Genomic DNA, 24,574 nt, shown 5'->3' on the forward strand with positions numbered 1-24,574 from the left:
TAATCATTTTAGTTGCCCTTCTCTGAACCTTTTCTAGTGCCAGTATATCTTTTTTGAGATTCATAGATTCATAGATTTATAGATTCTAGGACTGGAAGGGACCTCGAGAGGTCATTGAGTCCAGTCCCCTGCCCGCATGGCAGGACCAAATACTGTCTAGACCATCCCTGATAGACATTTATCTAACCTACTCTTAAATATCTCCAGAGATGGAGATTCCACAACCTCCCTAGGCAATTTATTCCAGTGTTTAACCACCCCGACAGTTAGGAACTTTTTCCTAATGTCCAACCTAGACCTCCCTTGCTGCAGTTTAAGCCCATTGCTTCTTGTTCTATCCTTAGAGGCTAAGGTGAACAAGTTTTCTCCCTCCTCCTTATGACACCCTTTTAGATACCTGAAAACTGCTATCATGTCCCCTCTCAGTCTTCTCTTTTCCAAACTAAACAAACCCAATTCTTTCAGCCTTCCTTCATAGGTCATGTTCTCAAGACCTTTAATCATTCTTGTTGCTCTTCTCTGGACCCTTTCCAATTTCTCCACATCTTTCTTGAAATGCGGTGCCCAGAACTGGACGCAATACTCCAGCTGAGGCCTAACCAGAGCAGAGTAGAGCGGAAGAATGACTTCTCGTGTCTTGCTCACAACACACCTGTTAATACATCCCAGAATCATGTTTGCTTTTTTTGCAACAGCATCACACTGTTGACTCATATTTAGCTTGTGGTCCACTATAACCCCTAGATCCCTTTCTGCCGTACTCCTTCCTAGACAGTCTCTTCCCATTCTGTATGTGTGAAACTGATTTTTTCTTCCTAAGTGGAGCACTTTGCATTTGTCTTTGTTAAACTTCATCCTGTTTAACTCAGACCATTTCTCCAATTTGTCCAGATCATTTTGAATTATGACCCTGTCCTCCAAAGCAGTTGCAATCCCTCCCAATTTGGTATCATCCGCAAACTTAATAAGCGTACTTTCTATGCCAATATCTAAGTCGTTAATGAAGATATTGAACAGAGCCGGTCCCAAAACAGACCCCTGCGGAACCCCACTCATTATGCCTTTCCAGCAGGATTGGGAACCATTAATAACAACTCTCTGAGTACGATTATCCAGCCAGGAGACCACATCTGTACGCAGTATTCAAGATGTGGGCGTACCATTGATTTATATAAGGGCAATAATATATTCTCTGTCTTATTCTCTATCCCCTTTTTAATAATTCCTAACATCCTGTTTGCTTTTTTGACTGCCTCTGCACACTGCGTGGACGTCTTCAGAGAACTATCCACTTCTGTGCCAGATAGGGCCAAGTCAACTTGAAACATTATCTCAGTTCTCGCCTGGTAAATATCTCAAAGGCAAAAGTCCTTCTGCTGGTCAGGATCAGCCTCCTCGATCTGGATGCCACCTCCGTTTTCTACAGAGACCTTCCTTTGGTTTCCATAGCAAGTCATTGTTGGTCAGAGATTCACTACTCAGCAGGTGGGTCCAACCACTCTTTATTAAGGCAAACCACTAGCAAATAATAATCAGTGCAGTCACAAGTGGGAAGCTCAGGATGATCTCCTCACAACTGCTTCCCGCACTGGACAATCCAGCTTCTGTTTGCCTTTGTTTGACTATTTTTAACTTTTGTTGACTTTATTCATACATATGCCTTAGTTTCTTATTACAGTACCCTGTGAAGTCCCCTGCCCTGTCAGTACAGGTCTGGGTTAGCTCAAACAAGTTTCTTCCAGTTTCATGGCTACTTTATCTTTTGTTTTCCCCATAAACGTGATCACTCTGCAATTACACCTGCAGAGTTCTAATTAAACTTAAACTGTTAAACATTACCAAACCAGACTCTTAAAAAGGCTTCTTATCAGGCCTAAAATATGCCTTTGATCTTGGGATCGTCCCTGATCCTGACCACTCTCTCGAGTCTCAAATCCCCGATAGGTGACCTTTCAGTGGGTGCCTAGCTGCTCTTTGTGCCTATAAAAATAATCTCCCCATAATCCACCTCCAGATATTGTGTAACCCACTCCACCTCCACTCTTCCTCTGCTGAAACTCTCTCCCCGGATTAGTTGCACCTACTTTCCAGCTGGCCTTCTCAAATCTCAGCTCTCCAGGCACCAGCATCTGCAGAATGCTACTTCCCACCATGCTGAGAAACCTTCCCCGCTACATTGCCTCTCTCCATCCTCAGACTTCACTGGCTCCCCACTTCTTTCAGGGCTGCTGTCCTTGGTTTTGGAAGCCATGCTGGAGCTTGATCCTCTAACAACCCCTTTGCACGCAGACTCCCTGCTGAAGGGAAGCATGGAGGGCTAGCCAGAGCAGTCCCCAGAAAGAGCTGTTAACAGTACTGGTGTGAGCATCCATGGGACCAGAAGTTGTGTCTTCTGGTCTCTGGGTGTCTGCCACATCCACATCACCACCCAATAGCTCTGAGGAAGCAGAGATGTGCCGCCCACAAAGGGTCTGATTGGCAGTGCTTCCTAATTCCCTGATTGATCCAGGTGCTCTATTTAAGCCTGGAGGGGACAGAAGAAAATGTTCTGTACAACTAGGTGGATCTTCAGCTGGCTGCTTTGACAGAGCCTGCTCCTTTGCATTGCTTTGGCTCCTGATCTCTGACTCCAGCTCTGCCCCTTAGCTCTGGTCCCAGGCCCCCTACTCCTGCTCCGCCCACTAAGCCGGAGCACCCGTGCCCTGCCCATGACAACTGGTAGCTTTGGCAAGATTGAAATGCAATGCATATTTTATGTTCCTGAGACCGTTCTTTGATTTCCTCATTGCTGTGTGTGTCAGATGTTTGTTGTCACATATAGGCTTCTACTTACGTCTTCTTGACCCTGAATATTGGAGCCAAGTAATAAACGCTTGTGTTTTCTCTGCTCTTTATTGCATTTGCCAAAATGATGTTACCCCATTTTAAACAAGAGCGGTTGACATTTCCAGTTGATGGGGAAATTTTGATATTTTAAAATTTGGTTTTAGTCCAAATTGCAACGAAAACAAAGATTTTTGAAATTTCAGAACATCTGAAAAATTTCAGTTTTGGAAGACTTTCATTTTGAAATTCTGACATTTTTGTTTCAAATTCTATTTGTTTTTCCATTTTAAATATTTTCATTATTTTTACATTATTTCATGTCCGCAATAGTCATGCATAAGATTCATGACTGCTAGGCCGTGCCATAATATGACATAATAGTTAAAAATCATTAACGGCAGTTGTGACGGGTTGGATCACAGAAACCGCCTTGGGAGCTGCCACCTAATGTACCAAGACTACCTCTGCTCCTGTTTTTCCTGCCAGCTCAGGACTCCAGCACCTGTCTTGCTGAGCCAGACACTCCCGTCTGCTCCAACACAGACCCAGGGTCTGAATTACTTGCCCCAAAGCTGCAGGTTTACCTGAAAACAGCTCACAGAAGTGTGCTTGTCTTTAGCACTCAGATGCCCAACTCCCAATGGGGTCTAAACCCAAATAAATCCGTTTTACCCTGTATAAAGCTTATACAGGGTAAACTCATAAATTGTTTGCCCTCTATAACACTGATAGAGAGTGATGCACAGTTGTTTGCTCCCCCAAGTATTAACACATACTCTGAGTTAATTAATAAGTAAAAGGTGATTTTATTAAATACAGAAAGTAGGATTTAAGTGGTTCCAAGTAGTAACAGACAGAACAAAGTAAGTCACAAAGCAAAATAAAGTAAAATGCACAAATCTATGTCTAATCAAACTAAATACAGATAAGATCCTCACCAGTTCCAGAATGCTCCCTTTTACAGACTAATCTCCTTTTAGTCTGGGTCCAGCAATCACTCACAGCCCCTGTAGTTACTGTCCTTTGTCCCAGTTTCCTTCAAGTATCCTGGGGGGGTGGAGAGGCTCCTTCTTTAGCCAGCTGAAGACAAAATGGAGGGGTCTCCCAGGGGTTTAAATAGACTCTCTCTTGTGGGTGGAGACCCCCTCCTCACCCTGTGCAGAATCCAGTCACAAAATGGAGATTTGGAATCACATGGGCAAGTCACATGCCCATGCATGACTCAAGACTTGCAGGTAGTAGCCATTACACACATGCTACCTTGAACGTCCTCAGGTAGACTTCTTATGTGGATTGGAAAAGTATCAGGGGGTAGCCGTGTTAATCTGTATCTACAAAAACAACAAGGAGTCTGGTGGCACCTTAAAGACTAACAGATTTATTTGGGCATAAGCTTTCGTGGGTAAAAACCTCACTTCTTCAGATGCATAGAGTGAAAGTTACAGATGCAGGCATTATATACTGACACATGGAGAGCAGGGAGAACCAGTGTTGACAGGGCCAATTCAATCAGGGTGGATGTGGTCCACTCCCAATAATAGATGAGGAGGTGTCAATTCCAGGAGATGAAAAGCTGCTTCTGTAATGAGCCAGCCACTCCCAGTCCCTATTCAAGCCCAGATTAATGGTGTTAAATTTGCAAATGAATTTTAGTTCTGCTGTTTCTCTTTGAAGTCTGTTTCTGAAGTTTTTTTGTTCAATGATAGTGACTTTTAAATCTGTAATAGAATGACCAGGGAGATTGAAGGGTTCACTTACTGGCTTTTGTATGTTACCATTCCTGATGTCCGATTTGTGTCCATTTATTCTTTTGCAGAGGGACTGTCCAGTTTGGCCAATGTACATGGCAGAGGGGCATTGCTGGCACATGATGGCATATATAACATTAGTAGATGTGCAGGTGAATGAGCCCTTGATGGTGTGGCTGATGTGGTTGGGTCCTCTGATGGTGTCGCCAGAGTAGATATGGGGACAGAGTAGTGTCGGAGAAAAACTGAGTTCTCACTCTTTTGTTTGGGTACAGCAAGTCAGAAGCTTTATTAACTCTCACAATTGTGCAGAGGGAGAGAGCTAAGCAGGTCTCTCTCTCTGATACCTAATTACAACAAGCATTTATACCTTTCATTACAGAAATAATGAGGGACAGCTGCATTTTGTTTATACATAAGCCATCTTGATATCTTATTTCTTAATTGTTTTGACTCTTGCCAACATACAATATTTCCTATACCTTATCTACACAAGGTCTTCTACACCTTATCTATACAAGGTCACAATAACTTCTCACACAGTACTTTCTCACCCGCCTCACACAATCCTCGCTTCTACAAATCTCGCGTTATCAGGGCTACAGTTAGCCTGACTCTTGCTAACAAACTGTCATGCATTGCAGTTCTTTTCTGACAGTTCTTTTTCTGCTTCCACAACCCCCCCTTTTGTACTTCTAGTACAACAAACATTCTTAAATCTCTATTTGCATCAAGTCCTGGACTTCAGATTCTACATCAGATGCTTCAGTCTTAGGGGTTCTGATTGGATGTAATGACAATGCATGATTAGCATGAACATGAAAGGTATTACTATTATTACGTCTTTTACAACAACAATAACATAATCCTAAAATAACTAATAACAATACAAGCAATAACATTCCCATAGCAATACTATAATGGGGTTGTTGTACAGCCTTAGTCACAAAGCACAATACATCATACTTAGTACATAAAGTGGATACTCTATAAGCAGTCTGAAAGGCATACTTTTCAACTTGATATATGTTTTGAAGCATGTGAATTTGCCCTTGTACTTCAGAGATTTTCTGAATCTCTGGTAACAGTGAAAACAAATTCTGAAATCTATCAGGTACTAAACTAGTCCAATTAAAGGGTATCTGGAACCTAAGGGCTACTTGGAAAACTCTATCTGCAGGCCAGTAAATAATATGATTGCCTGCAGTGGTAGTGAGATTAAAATGTATGTCTTGTAATGTGGTGTCATTAACATACACACAACTATCATTAGTTTGAAAAAAGTAAGTGTCCTGTCAGGGTAGTTCCTTGTCCCCTACCCTCCCAGCAAACGTAGTCATAAACAGTGACAACTTCTCCTGGCTTCAGTTTACGGATACACTGAAGCTGTGGGGGTTCTAATGGCCAAAATGTCCATAGACTACCTAACCCCATCCAAATGTCAGGTGTAATCCCAGGAGCACTGACTAAAAATCGATTGGGCATACCAGGTGGTCTAATTTCCCAGATGTCTCGGTGAATTACCCAATCCCACATGCATCCTCCCCATGGACCCGGCAGGATTCGGTATGTGGGAGCCCACACCCCCTTTACCGGTCCATATGCTTGGAAGGAGCATTGAGAACGTCCGCACTTCCACCCAGAAAGTCTCCAAGTATGTCTCCATGGCCACAGATCAGATGGTACTCCTGATGTGTCTGTAAGGGCAGTGGGCCAAGCCTGATGTTCTAGATCATTCCGAATGGCCATCAGCTGGTCATTCAGGAAATCCTGAATCTCTGAACATGCTAGATCCCACTGCAATGCCTTCCCAGCCTCAGTGATATTCAATACCATCTCTGTCAGCAACTTCTGGGTCATTGAACTAAGGGCGGAGATAACATGTAACTCACCAACTCCAGCCTGTACCTGGGTTAGTTGTGCTCCAGAAACAAGGCCAATGGCCTTCTCTAGTTGGCCCAATCTCTCATCATGTTCCTGGTTCTTAAAAATATTCCACACTGCTGCTGCACTATTGGCCCCATCCCACAGGGATCCGGTCAAGTCTCTCTTCTTTCTAGAGGAAATAACCCAAGCCCTCTGTTGTGCTAATCTAATGGCAGCCCCCTGTGAACAATTTGGGTATTTGTCTGATTATTCACTAATTGGGTGACCAATTAACAATAAGGGCCTCTCTCATTTAACACAGTACAAGTTCCAGGAACAACCATCATATCTACTTCACTATAGAACCCATCAATTGCAATTATTAATTCTTGGGGTTCGCTGGTAGTGATATCATGTATTTCTATCTCTACTGATCCATTTGTTTTCCATTCAATTGTTTGCTCATATACATTATCCTGAACTTTAAAGAATAATTTCTCTGAACAAAATTTCAGTAAATCACTAAGATGTGACAGCCTTGGCCAATGGGTTTCATTGGAATATACAGTACGGTTTGTATCTGGGTAAATTACAGTGGTGGTGGCAGGGGTCAAGGGACTAGTGGGTGTAGTCCTAGTGGTGGCAAGGCGGTTTTGATATTCATCTTCTGAAAGCCAATTAGGAAGGGCAGTGCATCCTGAAGGTACCTGTCCATAAGCACAAAGTCCTGATCCTGGAAAGAATTCACCCCACCACTGGACCCCGCATTCCCAGGAACGGTCCCCACAGTTCCCTCCTTGCCAATAAACAATGCTCCGTCTTTTCCACCAGGGCCAGTTCTTAATGTCTTTTGTAGTCAGGAATTCCTGGACTTTGGTGGTTTCAGCAGAGCGAGTGTTCCTTCTTCTCTTTTCCTGAAACAGTGTGGTTTAGCATCATACAGAGGAGAGGTTACTAGCACATCACCCTGTAATGGTTTTGCTTCTTCTAGGAAAATCCAAAGGCACAGTAGGTCTGTCAGTGGACAAGGGAGAGGTTACTAGCACTTCACCTTGTCTTTTTTTTTCTTTTTCTTTTTCCTGCTGTCCAGAAGACACAGCAGAGCTAGAAGGAGAAATAGGCTTATCATCAGTCGGAGAGTCCTCCCGAGGTGGAGGGGTCTTTTTACAGTGAGAAGCATGGGTCCAGGCAGGTAGTCCTTGGCACTTCACAGTGGTGTTGGTGGTTAACAGGACTTGGAAAGGGCCTTTCCAGCATGGAGCCAAAGCAGTCTTTCGTTGATGGACTTTACGTAGACTCAGTCTCCTTGTTTCAATGAATGGCAGGGCTGCTAGGGTCTTTGGGTAGCACTTCTTTTATCTGTGAGAAAAGAAACTTAACACATTTCATTAATGCCTGGCAGTGTTTTGCAGATATCATAGTTGCTTGGGCACATTCAGGCCCCCCCTTTTCTTGGCTGTCAGCCAAGTCTTATCTTTGGACTGAGCTTGCTAGCTATTTTTTCCTCAGTTAACTCATTCTGTTCTTTTTCCTTCTCCCCTTCTTGGCTTCTTTTAACCTACAAAGGAAACTTCCACTCTTCACTCATACACCTTTTCCCAACAATGAACACATACACATTGCCATTATACAGTACATTAGTCTTATTATTCAATGTATGCCATGTACACTCTTCCAGTAAAATAACTTATTACAGAGCTTTGGAGCAACAAACCAGGACAAGCACACCCACTTTTGAGGAGTTCACTCGGTACAACCTCAGGTGTCCAATAGCTTTCCTCCCTCCCCAGCCCTCTGGCTAGAAATCTGAGGTAGCCAGAAGGATCCCATGGGCAATATGGGGAGTGGGTTAACCTTCCATGTCCTTGCTTCCAAAGACTGTTGATAAGCAAATTTTAACAACAATTTTTTTCAATTAAAAATCTGGCCAATGAAGTTTCTTTTTCTTACTTAAGCAACTGTATTAGACTTTAGTATATCACATTTTCCTGATTTATCCAAACACTTTTTGTATTCCAAGTTGAATAAAACAAGTATCTGCTTTTTGATTTAACCCTTCTATTTAATTTTGAACTAGACTGTCTTATGAAAATATTAAACCCAACAATTCTGGCCACAAGACAAACACCACAAGACAGGACAAAGAACACAAAAATAATTCCTGTTGTACCAGTAAATGCATGGTACATTGAATGCTGTTCAGCTGGCATCCATTTTCTCTGATGATCTGAAAGACAAAAGAACAGAGGTCTACCCCTTCTGGGCAGTCAGTCATTGCTTAAAATATTTCCTTTATATACACATACTCTTGTTGATTTTAGACAAAACAGAGGAATTACCCCATATTTCCTTGTATTTGTTTCATAGGCAGCCCAGGTTTCAGTGGTTTCTACCTTATTAGTTAGAAAATTGCATTAATACAGATGCTTTCTGGCTTGCTTCCAGATCCAAAGCTATCCACAGCTTAAAGATTCTTACTTTAAAAGGGACACAATTAACTTTCCCAGACTTTTGATCGCCTTTTACTTCTAACTTCTGCTTTCAAACACACAGTGATCTGAAAAAGACAACACAACCTATATTGGTAGGTTTGCATTTCTTTTACCTCTGCTACAATATACACTGCACATGTTCTGGGGAAAATGCACATCCTCTCCACAATTCAATTTCCATAACACTAGCCACATCAATTTCTACACAAGGTGTAACTGTTTCTTTTGTGCTTACAAAATCTCCATGCACCCCTAGTAAAGTGACAGCTCGACCACACAGAGCCAGGGGCACTGTCCTTCTTTATCTTTTTACCAGATCTTTTATCTGCTATTTTGTTACCCAAAACCAAATTCAAATCTTTTATTCTCCTGGCTTTGACTACCCTGCTGCAGTCACAACCTTTGGTCTTTAGTTAAAACATTTTAAATCTTGTAAAGCATTAAGTCACCTTAAGGATTAAATGCTAAATACCATATTAAACCACACTAGTTTCCTGTGTCTGGCAAAAGTATTCTCGGTTTTTGCAACTTTAAACAATACCAATTCATCTCAATCTATTGCCTGCCCACTTGGGCCCGATCCTGCTTTTCTCGCTGAACCGTCCCTTCCATGGGCACTGGCTTTTTCACTACCAATTTAGATAGGAGGGTGGGCTTCTCAACTAGCCCCCACCCTTCCTGGTCTCTTCTCTTAAACATTCTTACTCACAAGGCTATCCGAGTCCTCCCTCGTGAGGCTTGCCACTTGGGCAAAACGCATAGCCCATTGGCGTTTAACTATTCAATTTTCTCTTGTGGCAAACACACTGCTGTTACAGCATATGCAAACACAAATGGTTAAATTCTGACAAGTCCCTGAAGGACCGGTACTTGCTTAGCCAGTGCTTCCTTTTCTGCCTGGAAGTCCTGTCTCAAGGCTTGCAACTTGCCCTGGGCATAGGTTTGAGTTGCTGCCTGGTTCATGATCTATGCTCTTAATTGCTCAATTCTAGTTATCAAGTACACAACTCTTCCTATTACTCCAACTTCTCTATTGCCCAGTCCTGCTACGACTGGGGTAGATCCACCTGACACCCTTCCCGGTCAACCGGGGTGGAGAGAGGAATGCTAAATCCCTCTCCGGTTCTCAGACTTACTGCGGCTGAGAGTAGGCACACTTTCATACTCACACACGTATGTCCAGACTGGCCACGTCTGTGTATAACGTTGAGAGAAGGTGCTGTGCAATCTCCAACTTGCTTCCTCTCTTGGGAGGGCAGTTCTTTTACACCCTGAGGTCTCCTGGGGCGTCTTTTCAGTGATTCCAGTCCAGGCCGGCTGCCTGTGGCTTCTTCAGCGTCCCCAAATCACGCCGGCTCCAGGGTCGCAAAGGCAGACTGTTGGATCTCACTGGACAGTTAAGCTTTGCAAATGTAATCTCAGCACTGTAACTTGTATTGCCTTTGGTTTGACTATGTCTATATTTTTTCACAGCCAGCCGGGGCCGAAAGCAGTTTTTCTTTGTACTTAGCCTGGTCTGCATTGATTCTTGACCTTGAACGCAGATTAACTTTCTCTTTATCTCTGGACCAAGCTGAATTTCAAATTAACCCGTTCCTTTCCTCAATAGACAAATTGCTCCCATTGTGTGTCAGAGGCTTTCTTTTGGTGATTAAAAGCTCCTCTGAGATGTATGATCTTATCTAGATTGAAGGTACCTTCTAGTGGGCATTGTTTAGATGAATTTTCACGCGTGTAATGATTCCAATTCTCTAAATACCTGCAGGTTTTAGGACCATAATGTACGTACATAAAATAAGCTGGGGTACCCTTAGGGGGTGAGAGGGAATCCTTAGACTGTCCCCCACCCATTTTCCAATCACACACACAGGGAGGAGGATGCCCTGTCCGCGCTAGCGGCATATAAACTAAGGATCTCTCCCTACAGGGTATTCACACAGGAGAGGCTAACGAGGATAGCCATGACCTCCTACACCTCCCTTCAGCAAAGAGCGTCGGCTAGTCTCAGAGAGACGGCGCCGCTTACTCTGTTGCATCCAGTGAGATGGTCCGACTGTCAGTGGCTCACACGGAGAGGAAAAGGGGAGGGAAGATGGGTTCACACACTCCTAGACCCAGGCAGCCTCCTCGCCGGACGCTGCCAGGCCGAGTTAGCGTACCGTGGGTCGGATCTCCTAAAAGATCCTCTAGTTACCGGGCTTGCGTTAGAGTAGTTCTGGTCACGAGCCAAAAGACTTCGCAGAGTACTCTGGGCGTCTTCCGGTAACACTCAATTCACACTGGTGTACACACACACACACACACACACACACACACACACACACACACACACACACACACACACACACACACACACACACACACACACACACACACACACACACACCAAGGCCTTACTCCAGGTACTATTCCCAAGTACCTCAGGTACTATTCCCAAGTACCTCGATGCATCACTCGAGGCGGTAAAAACCCCTCTTGAGGCGGTAAACAACCCCTCTGTCCGGACTATGAGGCGGTAAAAACCCCTCCTGCTGAGGCAGTAACAACCCCTCAACACAGGTGCAATCCTATGCACCTCGCATATGCATACAGGGGGCGGCAAACAATTCCCCTACGCCGCTCAGCATCTGACCTTGCTGCACAGTCAATAAGTTCGGATGGCGTGAGCCCAACAGGGACAGACGGCCCCACGGACAGTCCTCCTCCGACACCCCAATAGAGATTTCAAAAGGTCTCCTACCTCTATTGTGGCGCCATGGGGTTCGAAGGGGAACGATCCGTAGCAACTGCTGGTGCCTCTGCGGGCGTTGCCATCCCGGACGAGCCCCCAAATTGTCGGAGAAAAACTGAGTTCTCACTCTTTTGTTTGGGTACAGCAAGTCAGAAGCTTTATTAACTCTCACAATTGTGCAGAGGGAGAGAGCTAAGCAGGTCTCTCTCTCTGATACCTAATTACAACAAGCATTTATACCTTTCATTACAGAAATAATGAGGGACAGCTGCATTTTGTTTATACATAAGCCATCTTGATATCTTATTTCTTAATTGTTTTGACTCTTGCCAACATACAATATTTCCTATACCTTATCTACACAAGGTCTTCTACACCTTATCTATACAAGGTCACAATAACTTCTCACACAGTACTTTCTCACCCGCCTCACACAATCCTCGCTTCTACAAATCTCGCGTTATCAGGGCTACAGTTAGCCTGACTCTTGCTAACAAACTGTCATGCATTGCAGTTCTTTTCTGACAGTTCTTTTTCTGCTTCCACAGTAGGCAACGAGGTTTGCTACAGGGATTGGTTCCTGGGTTGGTGTTTCTGTGGTGTGGTGTGTAGTTGCTGGTGAGTATTTGCTTCAGGTTGGAGGGTTGTCTGTAAGCAAGGACTGGCCTGCCTCCCAAGGTCTGTGAGAGTGAGGGATCATTTGCCAGGATAGGTTGTAGATCGTGGATAATGCGCTGGAGAGGTTTTAGCTGGGGGGCTGTATGTGATGGCCAGTGGTGTTCTGTTATTGTCCTTGTTGGGCCTGTCCTGTATTAGGGGCTTCAGCTTTCTACCCTGGGCCACTGCGCGTCTAACGCTGGTCCTGTTTGGCGGCCCCCGCCGAAACGTGCTCACGGCCCTCAGACCCCTGCTTGAGAACCATGATGTTAAGCCATGTGACCACACACCCGCCCTGTGTGTGTTCTCTCTCCTCCGCTCGCTAGGAGAAGCATTGCAGTGGCTTCGTTTGATCGTGTGTGTGTCGGGTGGGCCGAGGCTACGTCTACACTGAAACCGCTACAGCAGCACTTACTTACTGCAGCGACGGGAGGGGGTTTGCCCATGGCTGTCTTTAACCCACCTCCCCGAGAGACAGCAGCTAGGCCGACGGAAGAATTCAGCTACCACCTAGTGCCGTCTACACAGGGTCTTAGGGGCGGTTTAACGACATTGCTCAGGGGTGGGGATTGTTCACAGCCCTGAGGATGTCGTTGGGGCGATCTAATGTAGACCCGCCCTGAGCCTGTGGAATGAACTTCCCTGGGAACAAGGGACCATCACAACCCTCCCCACTTTCCAGTCCACGCACAAAGCTCATTTTTTGACCTTGCTTCTGAGCTCTAAGCACAGAACAACAGGTGCATGTGCATACCAGCCCATGGGGTGCTTTGAAGAGCAGGACTGTGACTTTGAACTTGATTCAATAGGGCAAAGGTCCAACCCCCGGCAGGGTGCTTGCAGGCTGGACACCTTCCGATCTGTGTGTGTTACATTCAGCCAGCCTGAAATCCACTAGCACGGCAATGAGATGCATTCTGGCCTGAACCTTTTAAAAACTCTGCTCTGTATAGTTCAAACGCTGGCAATTTACACCCTAGAGGTGGCCGCATTTCACGGCCGGGTGAGGTGCTCCCTCTGTGCTGAATGCAGCTTGTCATCACTTAATAACGTGTGTTAGTGTTAGAGTTGCAAACTTTGGCATGAAAGGGGCTTTGGGTAATTGGGACGTTACCCCTGCATGGCTCTTGAGGCTGTTATGTCCCATCTGGGCTCCCATCCCCTAACCTTAGGGTCACCTGCTGCAAAAGATGAATGCCAAGTGGGGTCGTAGATGAGCCAAAATTATCAATCTATCTCTATCGCTCTACCAATCTATCAAGCTAATCATCCCAGGCTCTGCCCAACCAGGTGGGCAAAGAGGACTTCCCCACCACCACCACCCAACGAACTTCAAGGGGGCCCAAATGATTGTCAGGAGGCCAAAATCTGTAAAGTTATCCAGTCTTAGGCAGTGGAACAGCCGCAGATTAGACAGTCTTCGTTCCTTAGTTAAATTATAGATCAGAGCAAAATATTGATACATTTGCCTGATTTTTTCTTTATTAAACTGTTAAAATCCAAGCGTTCCCAAGAATCTAACTAGCCTCTGGACTTCTGATTGGGTTTTTTTTTAATTGCAATATCCAGGGGACCCAACATCCCCACTTATCCCATGCCCCACCATAACGGGACCCCAGAACTGGCCTTGATCTATGTATCTATCTATCATCCGCCTGCCCCTTAATAGTTCAACCAGACCTAAAAATTGCTCAGCTTGGCATGTGGAAGCCACAATGCCCCATGTGCCCCTCATCCTTCTAGTCACTCCCCCATTATCTCCCCATCCAGGAGAACCGGCCAGTGGGAGCTGGGGAGGGCGGTGCCTGTGGGCGAGAGTCTAGGAGCCGGATCTGCTGCTTGAAGCCTGCCTCTGCACCCCCGCTGAGCCGCTGACGGGGAGCCGCTTGAGGTAACCCCACACCCAATCCCCTGCCCCAGCCCTGAGCCCTCCCAAACCCAGAGCCCCTTCCTGCACCCCAAACCCCTCATCCCCAGCCCCACCCCAGAGCCTGCACCCCCAGCCCAGAGCCCTGACCCCCTCCTGCACCCCAAACCCCTCACCCCAGCCCAGAGCCCCCTCCCACACCCTGAACCCTCATTCCCAGCCCCACCCCATAGCCCTCACCCCCGCACCCAAACCCCTCACCCCAGCCCAGAGCCCCCTCCCACACCCTGAACCCTCATTCCCAGCCCCACCCCATAGCCCTCACCCCCGCACCCCAATCCCCTGCCCCAGCCCTGAGCCCTCCCAAACCCAGAGCCCCTTCCTGCACCCCAAACCCCTCATCCCCAGCCCCACCCCAGAGCCTGCACCCCCAGCCCAGAGCCCTGACCCCCTCCTGCACCCCAAATCCCTCACCCCAGCCCAGAGCCCCCTCCCACACCCTGAACCCTCATTCCCAGCCCCACCCCATAGCCCTCACCCCCGCACCCCAATCCCCTGCCCCAGCCCTGAGCCCTCCCAAACCCAGAGCCCCTTCCTGCACCCCAAACCCCTCATCCCCAGCCCCACCCCAGAGCCTGCACCCCCAGCCCAGAGCCCTGACCCCCTCCTGCACCCCAAACCCCTCATCCCAGCCCAGAGCCCCCTCCCACACCCTGAACCCTCATTCCCAGCCCCACCCCATAGCCCTCACCCCCGCACTCCAACCCTCTGCCCCAGCCCTGAGCCCCTCCCACACCCCAAACCCCTCATCCCCAGCTCCGTTGGGTCGCGGGCATCAACAATTTTCTTCAACTGGGTCGCCAGAAAGAAAGTTTGAAAACCCCTGTCCTAGACTGGCCATAATCACAGCTCCCCCAAACTGGTGCCCTCCCCTCCCTCCCAGAAGCTGCTTTTTGTTCTGTCGTCTCTTGCTTATTCTGCATTTCCCAATTTCAGATTTCTGAAGCTAGTCAGCCGAGGACGGGCAGAGGGGTGTGGGTGCGCGGAACAGCCAATTCCTGGTGCAAAGTCTACCCAGCTTGTAACAAATGCAGGCATGTCTCTGTACAAAGCAAAGTAGCAGGCTTGGCTCATTGCAACCGAACCAGCCGGAAATGATCTGTACTAAACCCAGCAAGCTGAGCATGTAACTCCTAGCGGAACCACTTGGCCAAACCGGTCCTGGTCTGGTAGGTCTCTGTCATTTGCAAGGCCCGGCAGGCTTTGCAGAAGTGGATGGTCCAGGAACTTCGCTCGGACGGTTTTAGCCATGTTCGCCACTGGAAGTAGCGCTGGTAGCGTGCTGGGTCCTTGTCCAGCTCCTGGAGGTACTGGGCCAGCTCTTGAGCATTGGGAAAGTCATTGATGTGAATAAAGGCATCGGGGGGCAGAAAGCGCTCATAGTTTTCTCGGGAGGGGCCGCAGACAACGGGCACGGCCCCTGAGCCCAGGGCATTGCTCCAGAGTTTCTCGGTGATGTAGTCCTCATGAAGCGAGTTCTCAAAGGCCAGGTAGAACTTGTACTGGGACAGGGTGGAGAAGTGCTTGTCCCGGGGCAGAGGCATGTGATGGCTGCCGTATATATCCACGTGGAGGTATTTCTTCAGCTCCTCATAATACTGCACCCGGCGGGAGGCTGGGTTCCAGTTACTCACCGCCCAGGCCACCAGCTTGGACTTGGCTGGGATGCTGAAGTTCTGGGGCTGGCTGAGGACCTCCAGCCACCCGTAGGGGCTGAAGATATCAGAGTCCCTCCGGTATGACATGGTCAGGTTGAAGAGGTTATCCATAAAGCCCAGGTTAGGGCTGTGGCTGGGGGACTCCAAGTTGAACCAGATCCAGCGCTGGGCAGGGGGCCGTGGGCCTTGGGGCAGTTTCTTTGGGCTGGAGCACACATCCTTGTGACGCACAATCACAGCATTGGCATTGTGGTACCAGCTACGGTTGGCCGTGATGTGACAGTCCCGGATGCCGAAGAGCTCGGAGCATTTTTGCAGAGCAGCAGGGTGCCCAAAGGGCCAGGTCCACAGCAGGATGGTCAGCTCTGAACCAGCTTGTGGAGCTGTGGGGTTATTTCCAGGCTGGGCTGTGAGTGCTGAGGGATTGCCAGCCCGGGGCTCTGGGCCTGGGTCCCTGGAGGGCCGAAGGTAAGCAAACAAACAGAGGGCGAGTATGAATTGGGAGAGAATAAAGAGGAGGAGGTGCCTGCAGGCTGGGCTTTTCATCTGCTTGCTGAGCGGCATTGCTGGCCTGGGAATGCAGGAGACACCAATGACGGAGGGATTAGTGATTAACGATAACTAAACATGGCGGGGACGAGCGGAACAGAACAATGCCAGGAACTGGCACAGCTTGTTAGAAAGTGGTCACAGATCTGAAGCCCCCAATGAGGCAACATGAAGCAGAATCACTTGCAGACTCACACCCAAGGGCAGACACGTTCTTTGATGGGCCCACCCCCCACCCCCTCAAACCTGCCCCTGCTGAAATAACCTCATTAGGTAGGATGCTGCACTTGTGGCTAGGAATTACCCAGAGCAAACTGGGTTGCTAGTCCTTTCCAACCACTTAGAACTTATCTACACTACAGGTTACTTCGGTAGAACTTGCATCTCTCAGAACTTAGACATAGCTTCTGCCTTTCGTGGAGGTGGCGTTATTAAGCTTTCTCCCGTCAGCTTAGGGTGTCGCCCTCACAAGTGCTACAGTTGTGTAAATGGAGCCGGAACCTCGGGAAAATGGAGATAACCATGTCCAGCTGGCAGGAGGGATTTAGGGAGGCATCAGATCATTCCAGGTTGCAGTTTCACCAGGCCCCTGGTTCAAAATACGGTGGGAGCACCCACCAATGTGGATGTGACTACCACCCCTTTGGCTGACACACCAGGAATCCCAGAGCTGAAAGCGTGAGCTGAGAAGCCCAGGCTCCGTAGCTGTCTGCTATAACACACACTCGCCGGTGGGCTACATAGGATCTTCCAAAGGCCTCGGGGTTTCCTTCACCACTGCCCACATCAGTTTCTTCCTCAGTCTTTTACTCCACTTTTCACCCATCCCTTTTTGGAAATTTATTTGCATAACAATACAGCAGCAACGAGTCCAGGATTCCTGGTGCTACCTACTTGGCACTGCCATAGTCCCGTCCCTGAAGAGCTCACGCCAAGACAGACGCAGCAGGGAATGGCTTGTCCAAGGTCATAGACCAGACGGCTGGCAGAAGTGGGAATAGAACCCAGGGATCCTGCCGCCTCGGCCAGGGTCCCTAGACCAGGCTGCCTATGATTAGAGAACTTGCCACCCAAACCGCAGTCCAGACAGCAGTGAAGAAAGCAACTCACCTCTGGCTTCCGTCCTGACACATTCCTGAGATGACGACAAGTGCTCTGGTGAGATGAGTTGAAGCGGCAGGTAGGATAAGAGAACGCAAGTGACGCAAAACAGAATGAGGGCAAAGTTACGGGGAGTGGATTTCATGTATCTCCTGGCCAATTGTTTACTATATGCCAATCAGCTGCAGCCGGAACAAGGTCCCCAAGAAATAAAAGTCCCTCCCTCTTTGAACATCCCCAGCCCATCCCTTTGCAACAATTGTTCCCAAGACTGATATGTTTGAAGATAATTGAGCAGTGGCAGCAAAGAAGAGGGAAGCAATTGAACTGGAAACAGCATCCAAAGAGGGACAATATAAGATTGAAACCTACCAGATCTGCCTTCCTGGTTGATGTGACGCTGCACCTTTCCCTGTGAATGGGACGGGCAGAGCAATTCCAGGTCTTCTTGAGCTCCTGAGGTCACTTTGCAGAGCAAGCGAGCAGGGGATGGATGGAACAGTCCTCAGAGCTCTGCCCGGTAAGGCCATCAGCTCCATAGTCGGCCCACATGCCCTGCAGAGCACAGGAACCTGTGCAGAGCCGCCACTCTCCACCTTCCATTTCTCCTTTGCCATGGAGGGGTTGCCTAGGCTGATAAGGAGATTATTAATCACCACGCGTTTCAAAGCTAAAGAGCAGATTTAGCCGCACTGCTCCCATTGATTCCAATGTGCTGCCAAACCGCCTTTGAAAACCTTAACCGGGGTTTCAGGCCTGGATGTGTCACCAAGGCCTTCAAGCTTTTGCCTTCCGACTCCTTCACCCCCTCGTGACTCCCAGCACTCGAGAGGTGAGCTGGACAGGAACACAGAGTGATACCGGCTCTGCTTGGGGAAGACCAGCTATGGGTCCTGTCCTGCTACAAAGCTCGCCCTCCCCCAGCCCAGGTGAGTTGGTCTCATGTATCTTAGTCACTGGGGTGAGCCATGCTTTTCAGTTGCTGTGATTGGGGTGAATTGTTTCTTTGTGCACCTGCCTGGCTGCAAGGGGCTGGCATGAAAAGGCCGTTCATGCATTAAATCAGGATGAAATGTATTTAAATGGAAGCACGGGCTGTTTGACTTGAATTACAGTTTCTGGATGGAGGCTGCACCTGGAAGGGGGTGGGGGCAGGAATCAGGCCTGGGATGTTCAGGAATTTGCTGTGAAGGGCTTTTAAATTCTTCGAATCCCTATGTGCCAGGCACAAGGGTCAGGTCTAGAGGTGCCTTTTATCCCCTAGGCTTGACCCCAGGCACATCCTGCAGACTGGAGCAGCTTTTAAGGGTAGGAGTCTAACATGGAGGAGTATGAAAAATATCATCGAGCGAAGGAGAGCGATATACTTGGGTTTGGTTTCCCAGAGCCCCTGAGGTCACAGACTCCCTTTCCTGATTGGAAAAGTTGTGTCAGACCTGGGGCTGATAATCCACCCCGCGTTCCAGAAAAGGCAGTGGGTTCTCTGTCTCTCCCCCAGTGAAATGAAGCACAGGCACTGGCTGGGTTTTCTGACGTTCAGCCCTTGGGCTGGGGCAAGATCACAGGGCAGAAGGAGCCTCTCATTAAAACCATCATGACTGGGGTTTTCCAAAGTGTTTAAGGGACTGAAACCACTGCACTTTCTGGGAGTCCATCACTGGTAGTTGGATGCAGAAGTCCAGGGGTAGTCAATTATTTTTTGTCAAGGTCCAAATTTCTTGGTCAAAGTATAGTCAGGGTCCAGATTCCAGAGAAAATAATTGTAAAAAATAACAATAAGTAAATAAAAAATGTTGGGGTCCATTCAAAAGTGTCTGGCGGTCCGGATTTGGCCTGTGGTCTGCCTACTGACTACCCGTCAGGTTCTGAAAATCCCGGCTCATGTGGGGTGCACATACTGGGTGACTGTCAGAATGTTGTGTTCTGGGTACTGCACCTTTAAATGGGTAAGGAACGAGACAGAGCCATAGGACAGAGGACAGACGCACTCTGCTCTCTCCTGCAGACTTCACTTTTCCTTTTTCTTGTTTGCTTGTGCCCCTTCATGTATAATATATGTTGCTGGTGCCAAGGAGTCATGAAGTAAGTAGATCTGGCTGCTTGGGAATTTCCCTAGTGTTGGGCGACTCTCCGGGGGGGGGGCGTAGAACTGATGTAGCAGCTCGGCAGAATTCCACCTCCTCCAGCAGCCCTCAGTTTAGGGGGGTGCATAGGGGGCGTGGCTAAGGAAAAAGGGGGCATCCCCATAACTCTGCTGTGCTTTGCCTATTCCTGGTTGCTGGAACAACCCCTCGATTTCATAGGCAGTTGGGTGCAAACTATAGAGGCCTTCAGACTGCTCTAAACTTGCACCGGCCCCAGAATACAGGACGCCTAAATGTGGGACAAAAACCACCTTCTCCCTCACCTTCCTCTCCTCTTGCCTCAAAGCCTCTGGGTGCTCTTTGGGTATCACAAAATGTAAGAATTCCTTCCGTCATGGGTGGCAAGTGAACCACCCCTTTGGGGAGGCTAGTCCCACGACCCCACCCCTTTTGCCCAAGGCCTCGCCCACCCTCCTGCCAGAGTCCCGAGTCCACTACCCCACCCCTCGCGGCTGTAGGAGCCCCAGCCAGCCTGCCCCAGCCCCAGCATCAGCCTGAGCCACCCCATGGCTTCCCGGCCCCTGGCCGCCGGCTAGAGCTGAGTCCCCGCCGGCTTCGAGGGAGAGCAAGGGCGGGGCCTTAGGGCAGAGCGTGGGCCGGGCCATGGCCTGGGTTAGGGGGAGCCTTAGCCTCCTCTGGCCTTCGATAACCCCCGCCCATGCCTTCTGTGCAAATGGGATTTAAACCCTCAAAGCCGTAGCAGTAACTGTGGACACCATGAAAGTCATATATTTAATGGCAGCCTGTGATGGGGTGACTACCCCACACTCACCCTGCATGTTTTAACCCAGGCCAGTTGGGCCAATTAACCCACGAGGCAGCTGATTAAGGAGGCTCAGCTGGGCAGAAATAGGCAGGGCCCATAAAGCCCAGGAGCTGAAAGGAGAAGAGGCGACTGGGAAAAGGCAGACCAGGGCCGGCTTTAGGAACTGCGGGGCCCGATTCGAATACCTGGCGACGGTCCGGGTCTTCGGCGGCACTTGAGTGGCGGGGGGTCCTTCCCTCGCTCCGGGTCTTCCACGGCACTGAAGGACTGCCCCGCCGCCGAAGTGCCGCCGAAGACCTGGACCGCCGCCGGGTGAGTAAAAAAAATTTAAAAGGCGCTTAAGGCCCTCTTAGGCGCAGGGCCCGATTCTGGGGAATCGGGGGAATTGGCCTAAAGACGGCCCTGAGGCAGACACTCCCAGGAGAGTGGGAGTGGAGATTGCAGACTGCAGATGGCAGTTACTCCCTGGGAAGAGGGAGGAGGCTTTGGGAACTGGTAGGCCTAGGAAAAAAAGGGGAACCAGTAGTAGGAAGCAGCCCAGGGATAGAGTAGTAAGGCCTAGACCCTCAGCTTAGCAGTCTAGGCCTTACTGCTCTATCCCTGGGCTGGAACCCGGAGAAGAGGATGGGCCCGGGTTCATCTACCAGCCACGGGGCATGTGGCACAGAGACCGTGAGCGGTTAGACTGCCTAGGACTACTGAGGAGCTAAACCTCCCCTGGAAGGGGGAACACAGACAGTGACACGGCCGGAGGGTCGAGCCATGAAAAGAACGCTGTGGCTCCTGAGGCTGTGAGAGGAGCTGCAGGTGGACGAAGTGACGGTGTGAAAACCGCGGCTGGGGTGGGGGCGTTGGGCTCGCGCTAATCCCCAGGGTACCAGAAGGAGGCGCTAGTCCAGCGGCGAGTGGTGCGCCCTATGACACAGCCTCCACAGACTTTCAGAAGCATAGGCCGGGTAGTTGTAGCCGTGTCAGTCCCAGGGTATTGGAGAGACACGGTGGGTCAATAAAAGATCTTCCCTCACCCACCTTGTCTCTTTCAGAACTGTGACAGCTGAGGACAGCTTCCACCCCAGCTGGCTGCAAACAGAGGAGTGAGAAGGGGGGAACAAAGAAGACGCTGGAAATGAAGTAGGGAATCACATGTAATATAACAGCTTTGCCCTACCTCTTCAGGCCTGCCCCGTGGCGTATTTGGTTTGTAGACAGTAGCAGATTACGAGCCCTTTACAGCTCATGTTTCTGTTTCTGCCCTTTGTATGGCCTTCCTGGCTGGAGGTGATGCGGCACCTTTCTCTCTGAACGGGAAGGGCAGAGCTCGGGTTTTAATGCTCTGAGTGGCGGTTGATGCCTCCAAGATCTGCATCCTTAAGTCAACAATTCAGCCTCTGTGGAGACAAAATGCACCGAGAACGAGGTGTTCTTTGGAAAAGGGATAGAATTCAAAAGGGAAGGGCTGGGCCAGGGGTAGGCAACCTATGGCACGCGAGCTGATTTTCAGTGGCACTCACACTGCCCGGGTCCTGGCCACCGGTCCGGGGGGCTCTGCATTTGAATTTAATTTTAAAGGAAGCTTCTTAAACATTTTTAAAACCTTATTTACTTCACATACAAGAATAGTTTAGTTTTCTATTATAGACTTATAGAAAGAGACCTTCTAAAAATGTTAAAATGTATGACTGGCACGCGAAACCTTACATTAGCGTGAATAAATGAAGACTCGGCACACCGCTTCTGAAAGGTTGCCGACCCCTGGGCTGGGCTCTTCCCTGGATTTAAGAGTTGGGCGTGGAGAAGAGAGACAAGGTGCTCTGGGTAGACTGGTGAGCCGCAGTGTGATGAGTCCATCTCAACACTGGCCATTGACTGATGGAGCGGGTTTCAGTGGAGCTGACTTTTCCTAGGGTTGTTCACAAGGTACTGAGCATCCGCAGCTCCCCTTGGGCCAGATCCTGTGAGGCAATGAACCTCAATAGCCCCCATTGGGACTTGCAGGGGCCCAATCCTGCATGGCTCTGAGTGTCCCCAGGCCAAGGAAGATGATGACGTCTCTCCCTGGCAGCCAAAGTAAGATGTCTCTAGGCTGGAATCTGCTGAGGGGATTTGAGGGAAGAAGCTGCAGGCTGTCAAACTGGGCTCTACCCCTCCCCCATGCACCCAGGCAAATCCCTAGGGTGAAATCCAGGCCCCACTGAAGTCAAGAAACATTTTGCCTGGGGTCAAGATTTCACCTCAGCCTTATAAAAAGTTTTGTAAAATGGGGGTAGAGATAGGAGGGGTGGGGTGGTTTTGTCCACACAGGCAGCTTGGGCTACAACCATTTTGTAATGTAGACTGGTCCTCAGAGATTGAAAACGTACACAGGGCCTGATCCAAAGCCCTTTGATATCACTGGACAGTTGCCCGTTCAATGACCTTTGGATCTGGCTCGTAATGGACAGATGACACAAGTGGTTAAAACTTCAGCCCTTAATACCAGTGACCCATCGGAAGAGCCTCCATATCCCATCTCGTCCACGTGCCTGCGGTGAGTAAAATCAAGGCCCCTTTTCTGTAGGTTCCCTTTGCATTCTCCTGTATTGTCCTGCCATCCTTGTCAGCATTGGTGCCATGGGCCTTCCCAGAAAGCGACTCCTCGTCGAGATCAAACACAGCCTTTTAATCGGTTGCCAGTTCAGGATATTGGTAACAGAAGGGGAGCCTGGCACGAGCGCCCGCAGGCTCAGACATACTTCCAGGGAGCTGGGGAGCAGTGACTGGAGAGTGTGAAATGTTTATTGTGACGGGAATATGTTGATTCTGTGATTTCACTCTGGAAAGAGAAACAAATGTCCATGTTGTTGCTGGGGAGTCGAAACATGCCACTGCTCGATTTGCGTAAAGAATCTTAGTAAAGCGGATTCCCTGGGCCAAATTCATATGTGGGTTATGGGGTGGAGTTAGGCCAGCGAAGAAACAGGCTTTTGCTTCTATTCCAGGTATCTTGGGTCTTCACTTATTGGACCCTTCATAGAATCTCAGGGTTGGAAGGGACCTCAGGAGGTCATCTAGTCCAACCCCCTACTCAAAGCAGGACCAATCCCCAGACAGATTTTTACCCCAGTTCCCTAAATGGCCCCCTCAAGGATTGAACTCACAAACCCTGGGTTTAGCAAGCCAATGCTCAAACCACTGAGCTATCCCTCCCCCCCCAAGAAAGAGCCTGGAAACATGAAGGTAGGGCAGGAAACACACCCGCAGAGCGGGCTTGTCCAGGGTTTGAACCCGGGACCTCTTGCACCCAAAGCAAGAATCATACTCCTAGACCAACAAGCCACCTTTTTTTCATGTTACACACCTCTGATGTTGATGCTGTGTGTGTCAGACTACATCTGCACTGGAGCTGGAGGTATCATTTCCAACTCGGGTACACAGCTGTGCACTAGCTAGTGTGTTAAAAATAGCAGTGTGGCCGTAGTATGGGGGTTGGGGCACAGGCCAGCCACCTGACTACAATCCCATCCGAGACCATCAACACGTACTTGGGTGGCTGGCCCGTACGCTGCTGGTCAACCAAAGCTAGCGTGAGTATGTCTCCCCGAGCTGGGAATTACACCTCTAGCTGCAGTGTGGATGTCCACAGGTGCAGGACACACATCTCAAGGGGGTGGACTTCATATCTCAAAGGGAAGAGAGGAAGGAGGTGTTTGATGGAGAACCCCAGGGAGCTCGTTTCTGCTTCTCGCGTCACTTACAGTGGAATAAATCAAGAGCAGGTCAGCTGGTGGAGTGACTTCAGTGTGAAACCCCAGCCAATGAAATGAGAATCAGACCCAGGCAGATGTCCGCTCCTGCTTCTAGTTGGCTACAAGCGAGATCTTCTGCTGCTGTAAATCTACATGACTCCACTGAGTTATATACAGCCATGCCAATTTATACCCACTGAGGTTCTGGCCCTATAAAGCTGGGTAATTATTGGAAATTAGGCATCTTGCAAGATCTATCCATTTCCCTGACTTTGTACCCAGAATGACTCCCACTGGCTTTAATTTCACCATAACACATCACAATTTCACCCCTATTGCTGTCTCTGCCCACTTCTTGCAATCTCCAGGTGTGTTCTGGGGCTT

General features: G+C 48.9%; 1 protein-coding gene and 1 non-coding gene across 2 annotated transcripts; both read right to left on the minus strand.

Annotated features, from left to right (window-relative positions):
* Positions 1-15,380: 15,380 nt before the first annotated feature.
* On the minus strand, positions 15,381-16,469 carry LOC135894134 (3-galactosyl-N-acetylglucosaminide 4-alpha-L-fucosyltransferase FUT3-like). Its single transcript, XM_065422180.1, has one exon. It carries the CDS (start codon positions 16,467-16,469, stop codon positions 15,381-15,383), a length of 1,089 nt encoding a protein of 362 aa, XP_065278252.1.
* Positions 16,470-23,708: 7,239 nt separating this feature from the next.
* Positions 23,709-23,780, minus strand: TRNAP-UGG (transfer RNA proline (anticodon UGG)). The gene has a single exon. It is a non-coding gene; the product is annotated as a tRNA-Pro (tRNA).
* Between the last annotated feature and the right edge of the window lie 794 nt (positions 23,781-24,574).

Source organism: Emys orbicularis, chromosome 24, assembly GCF_028017835.1.
Source record: "Emys orbicularis isolate rEmyOrb1 chromosome 24, rEmyOrb1.hap1, whole genome shotgun sequence".
NCBI classification, from domain to species: domain Eukaryota; kingdom Metazoa; phylum Chordata; order Testudines; family Emydidae; genus Emys; species Emys orbicularis.

Excerpts from the sequence above, each read along its gene's own strand:
- LOC135894134 (XM_065422180.1), bottom strand. The coding sequence starts at position 16,469 with ATGCCGCTCAGCAAGCAGATGAAAAGCCCAGCCTGCAGGCACCTCCTC.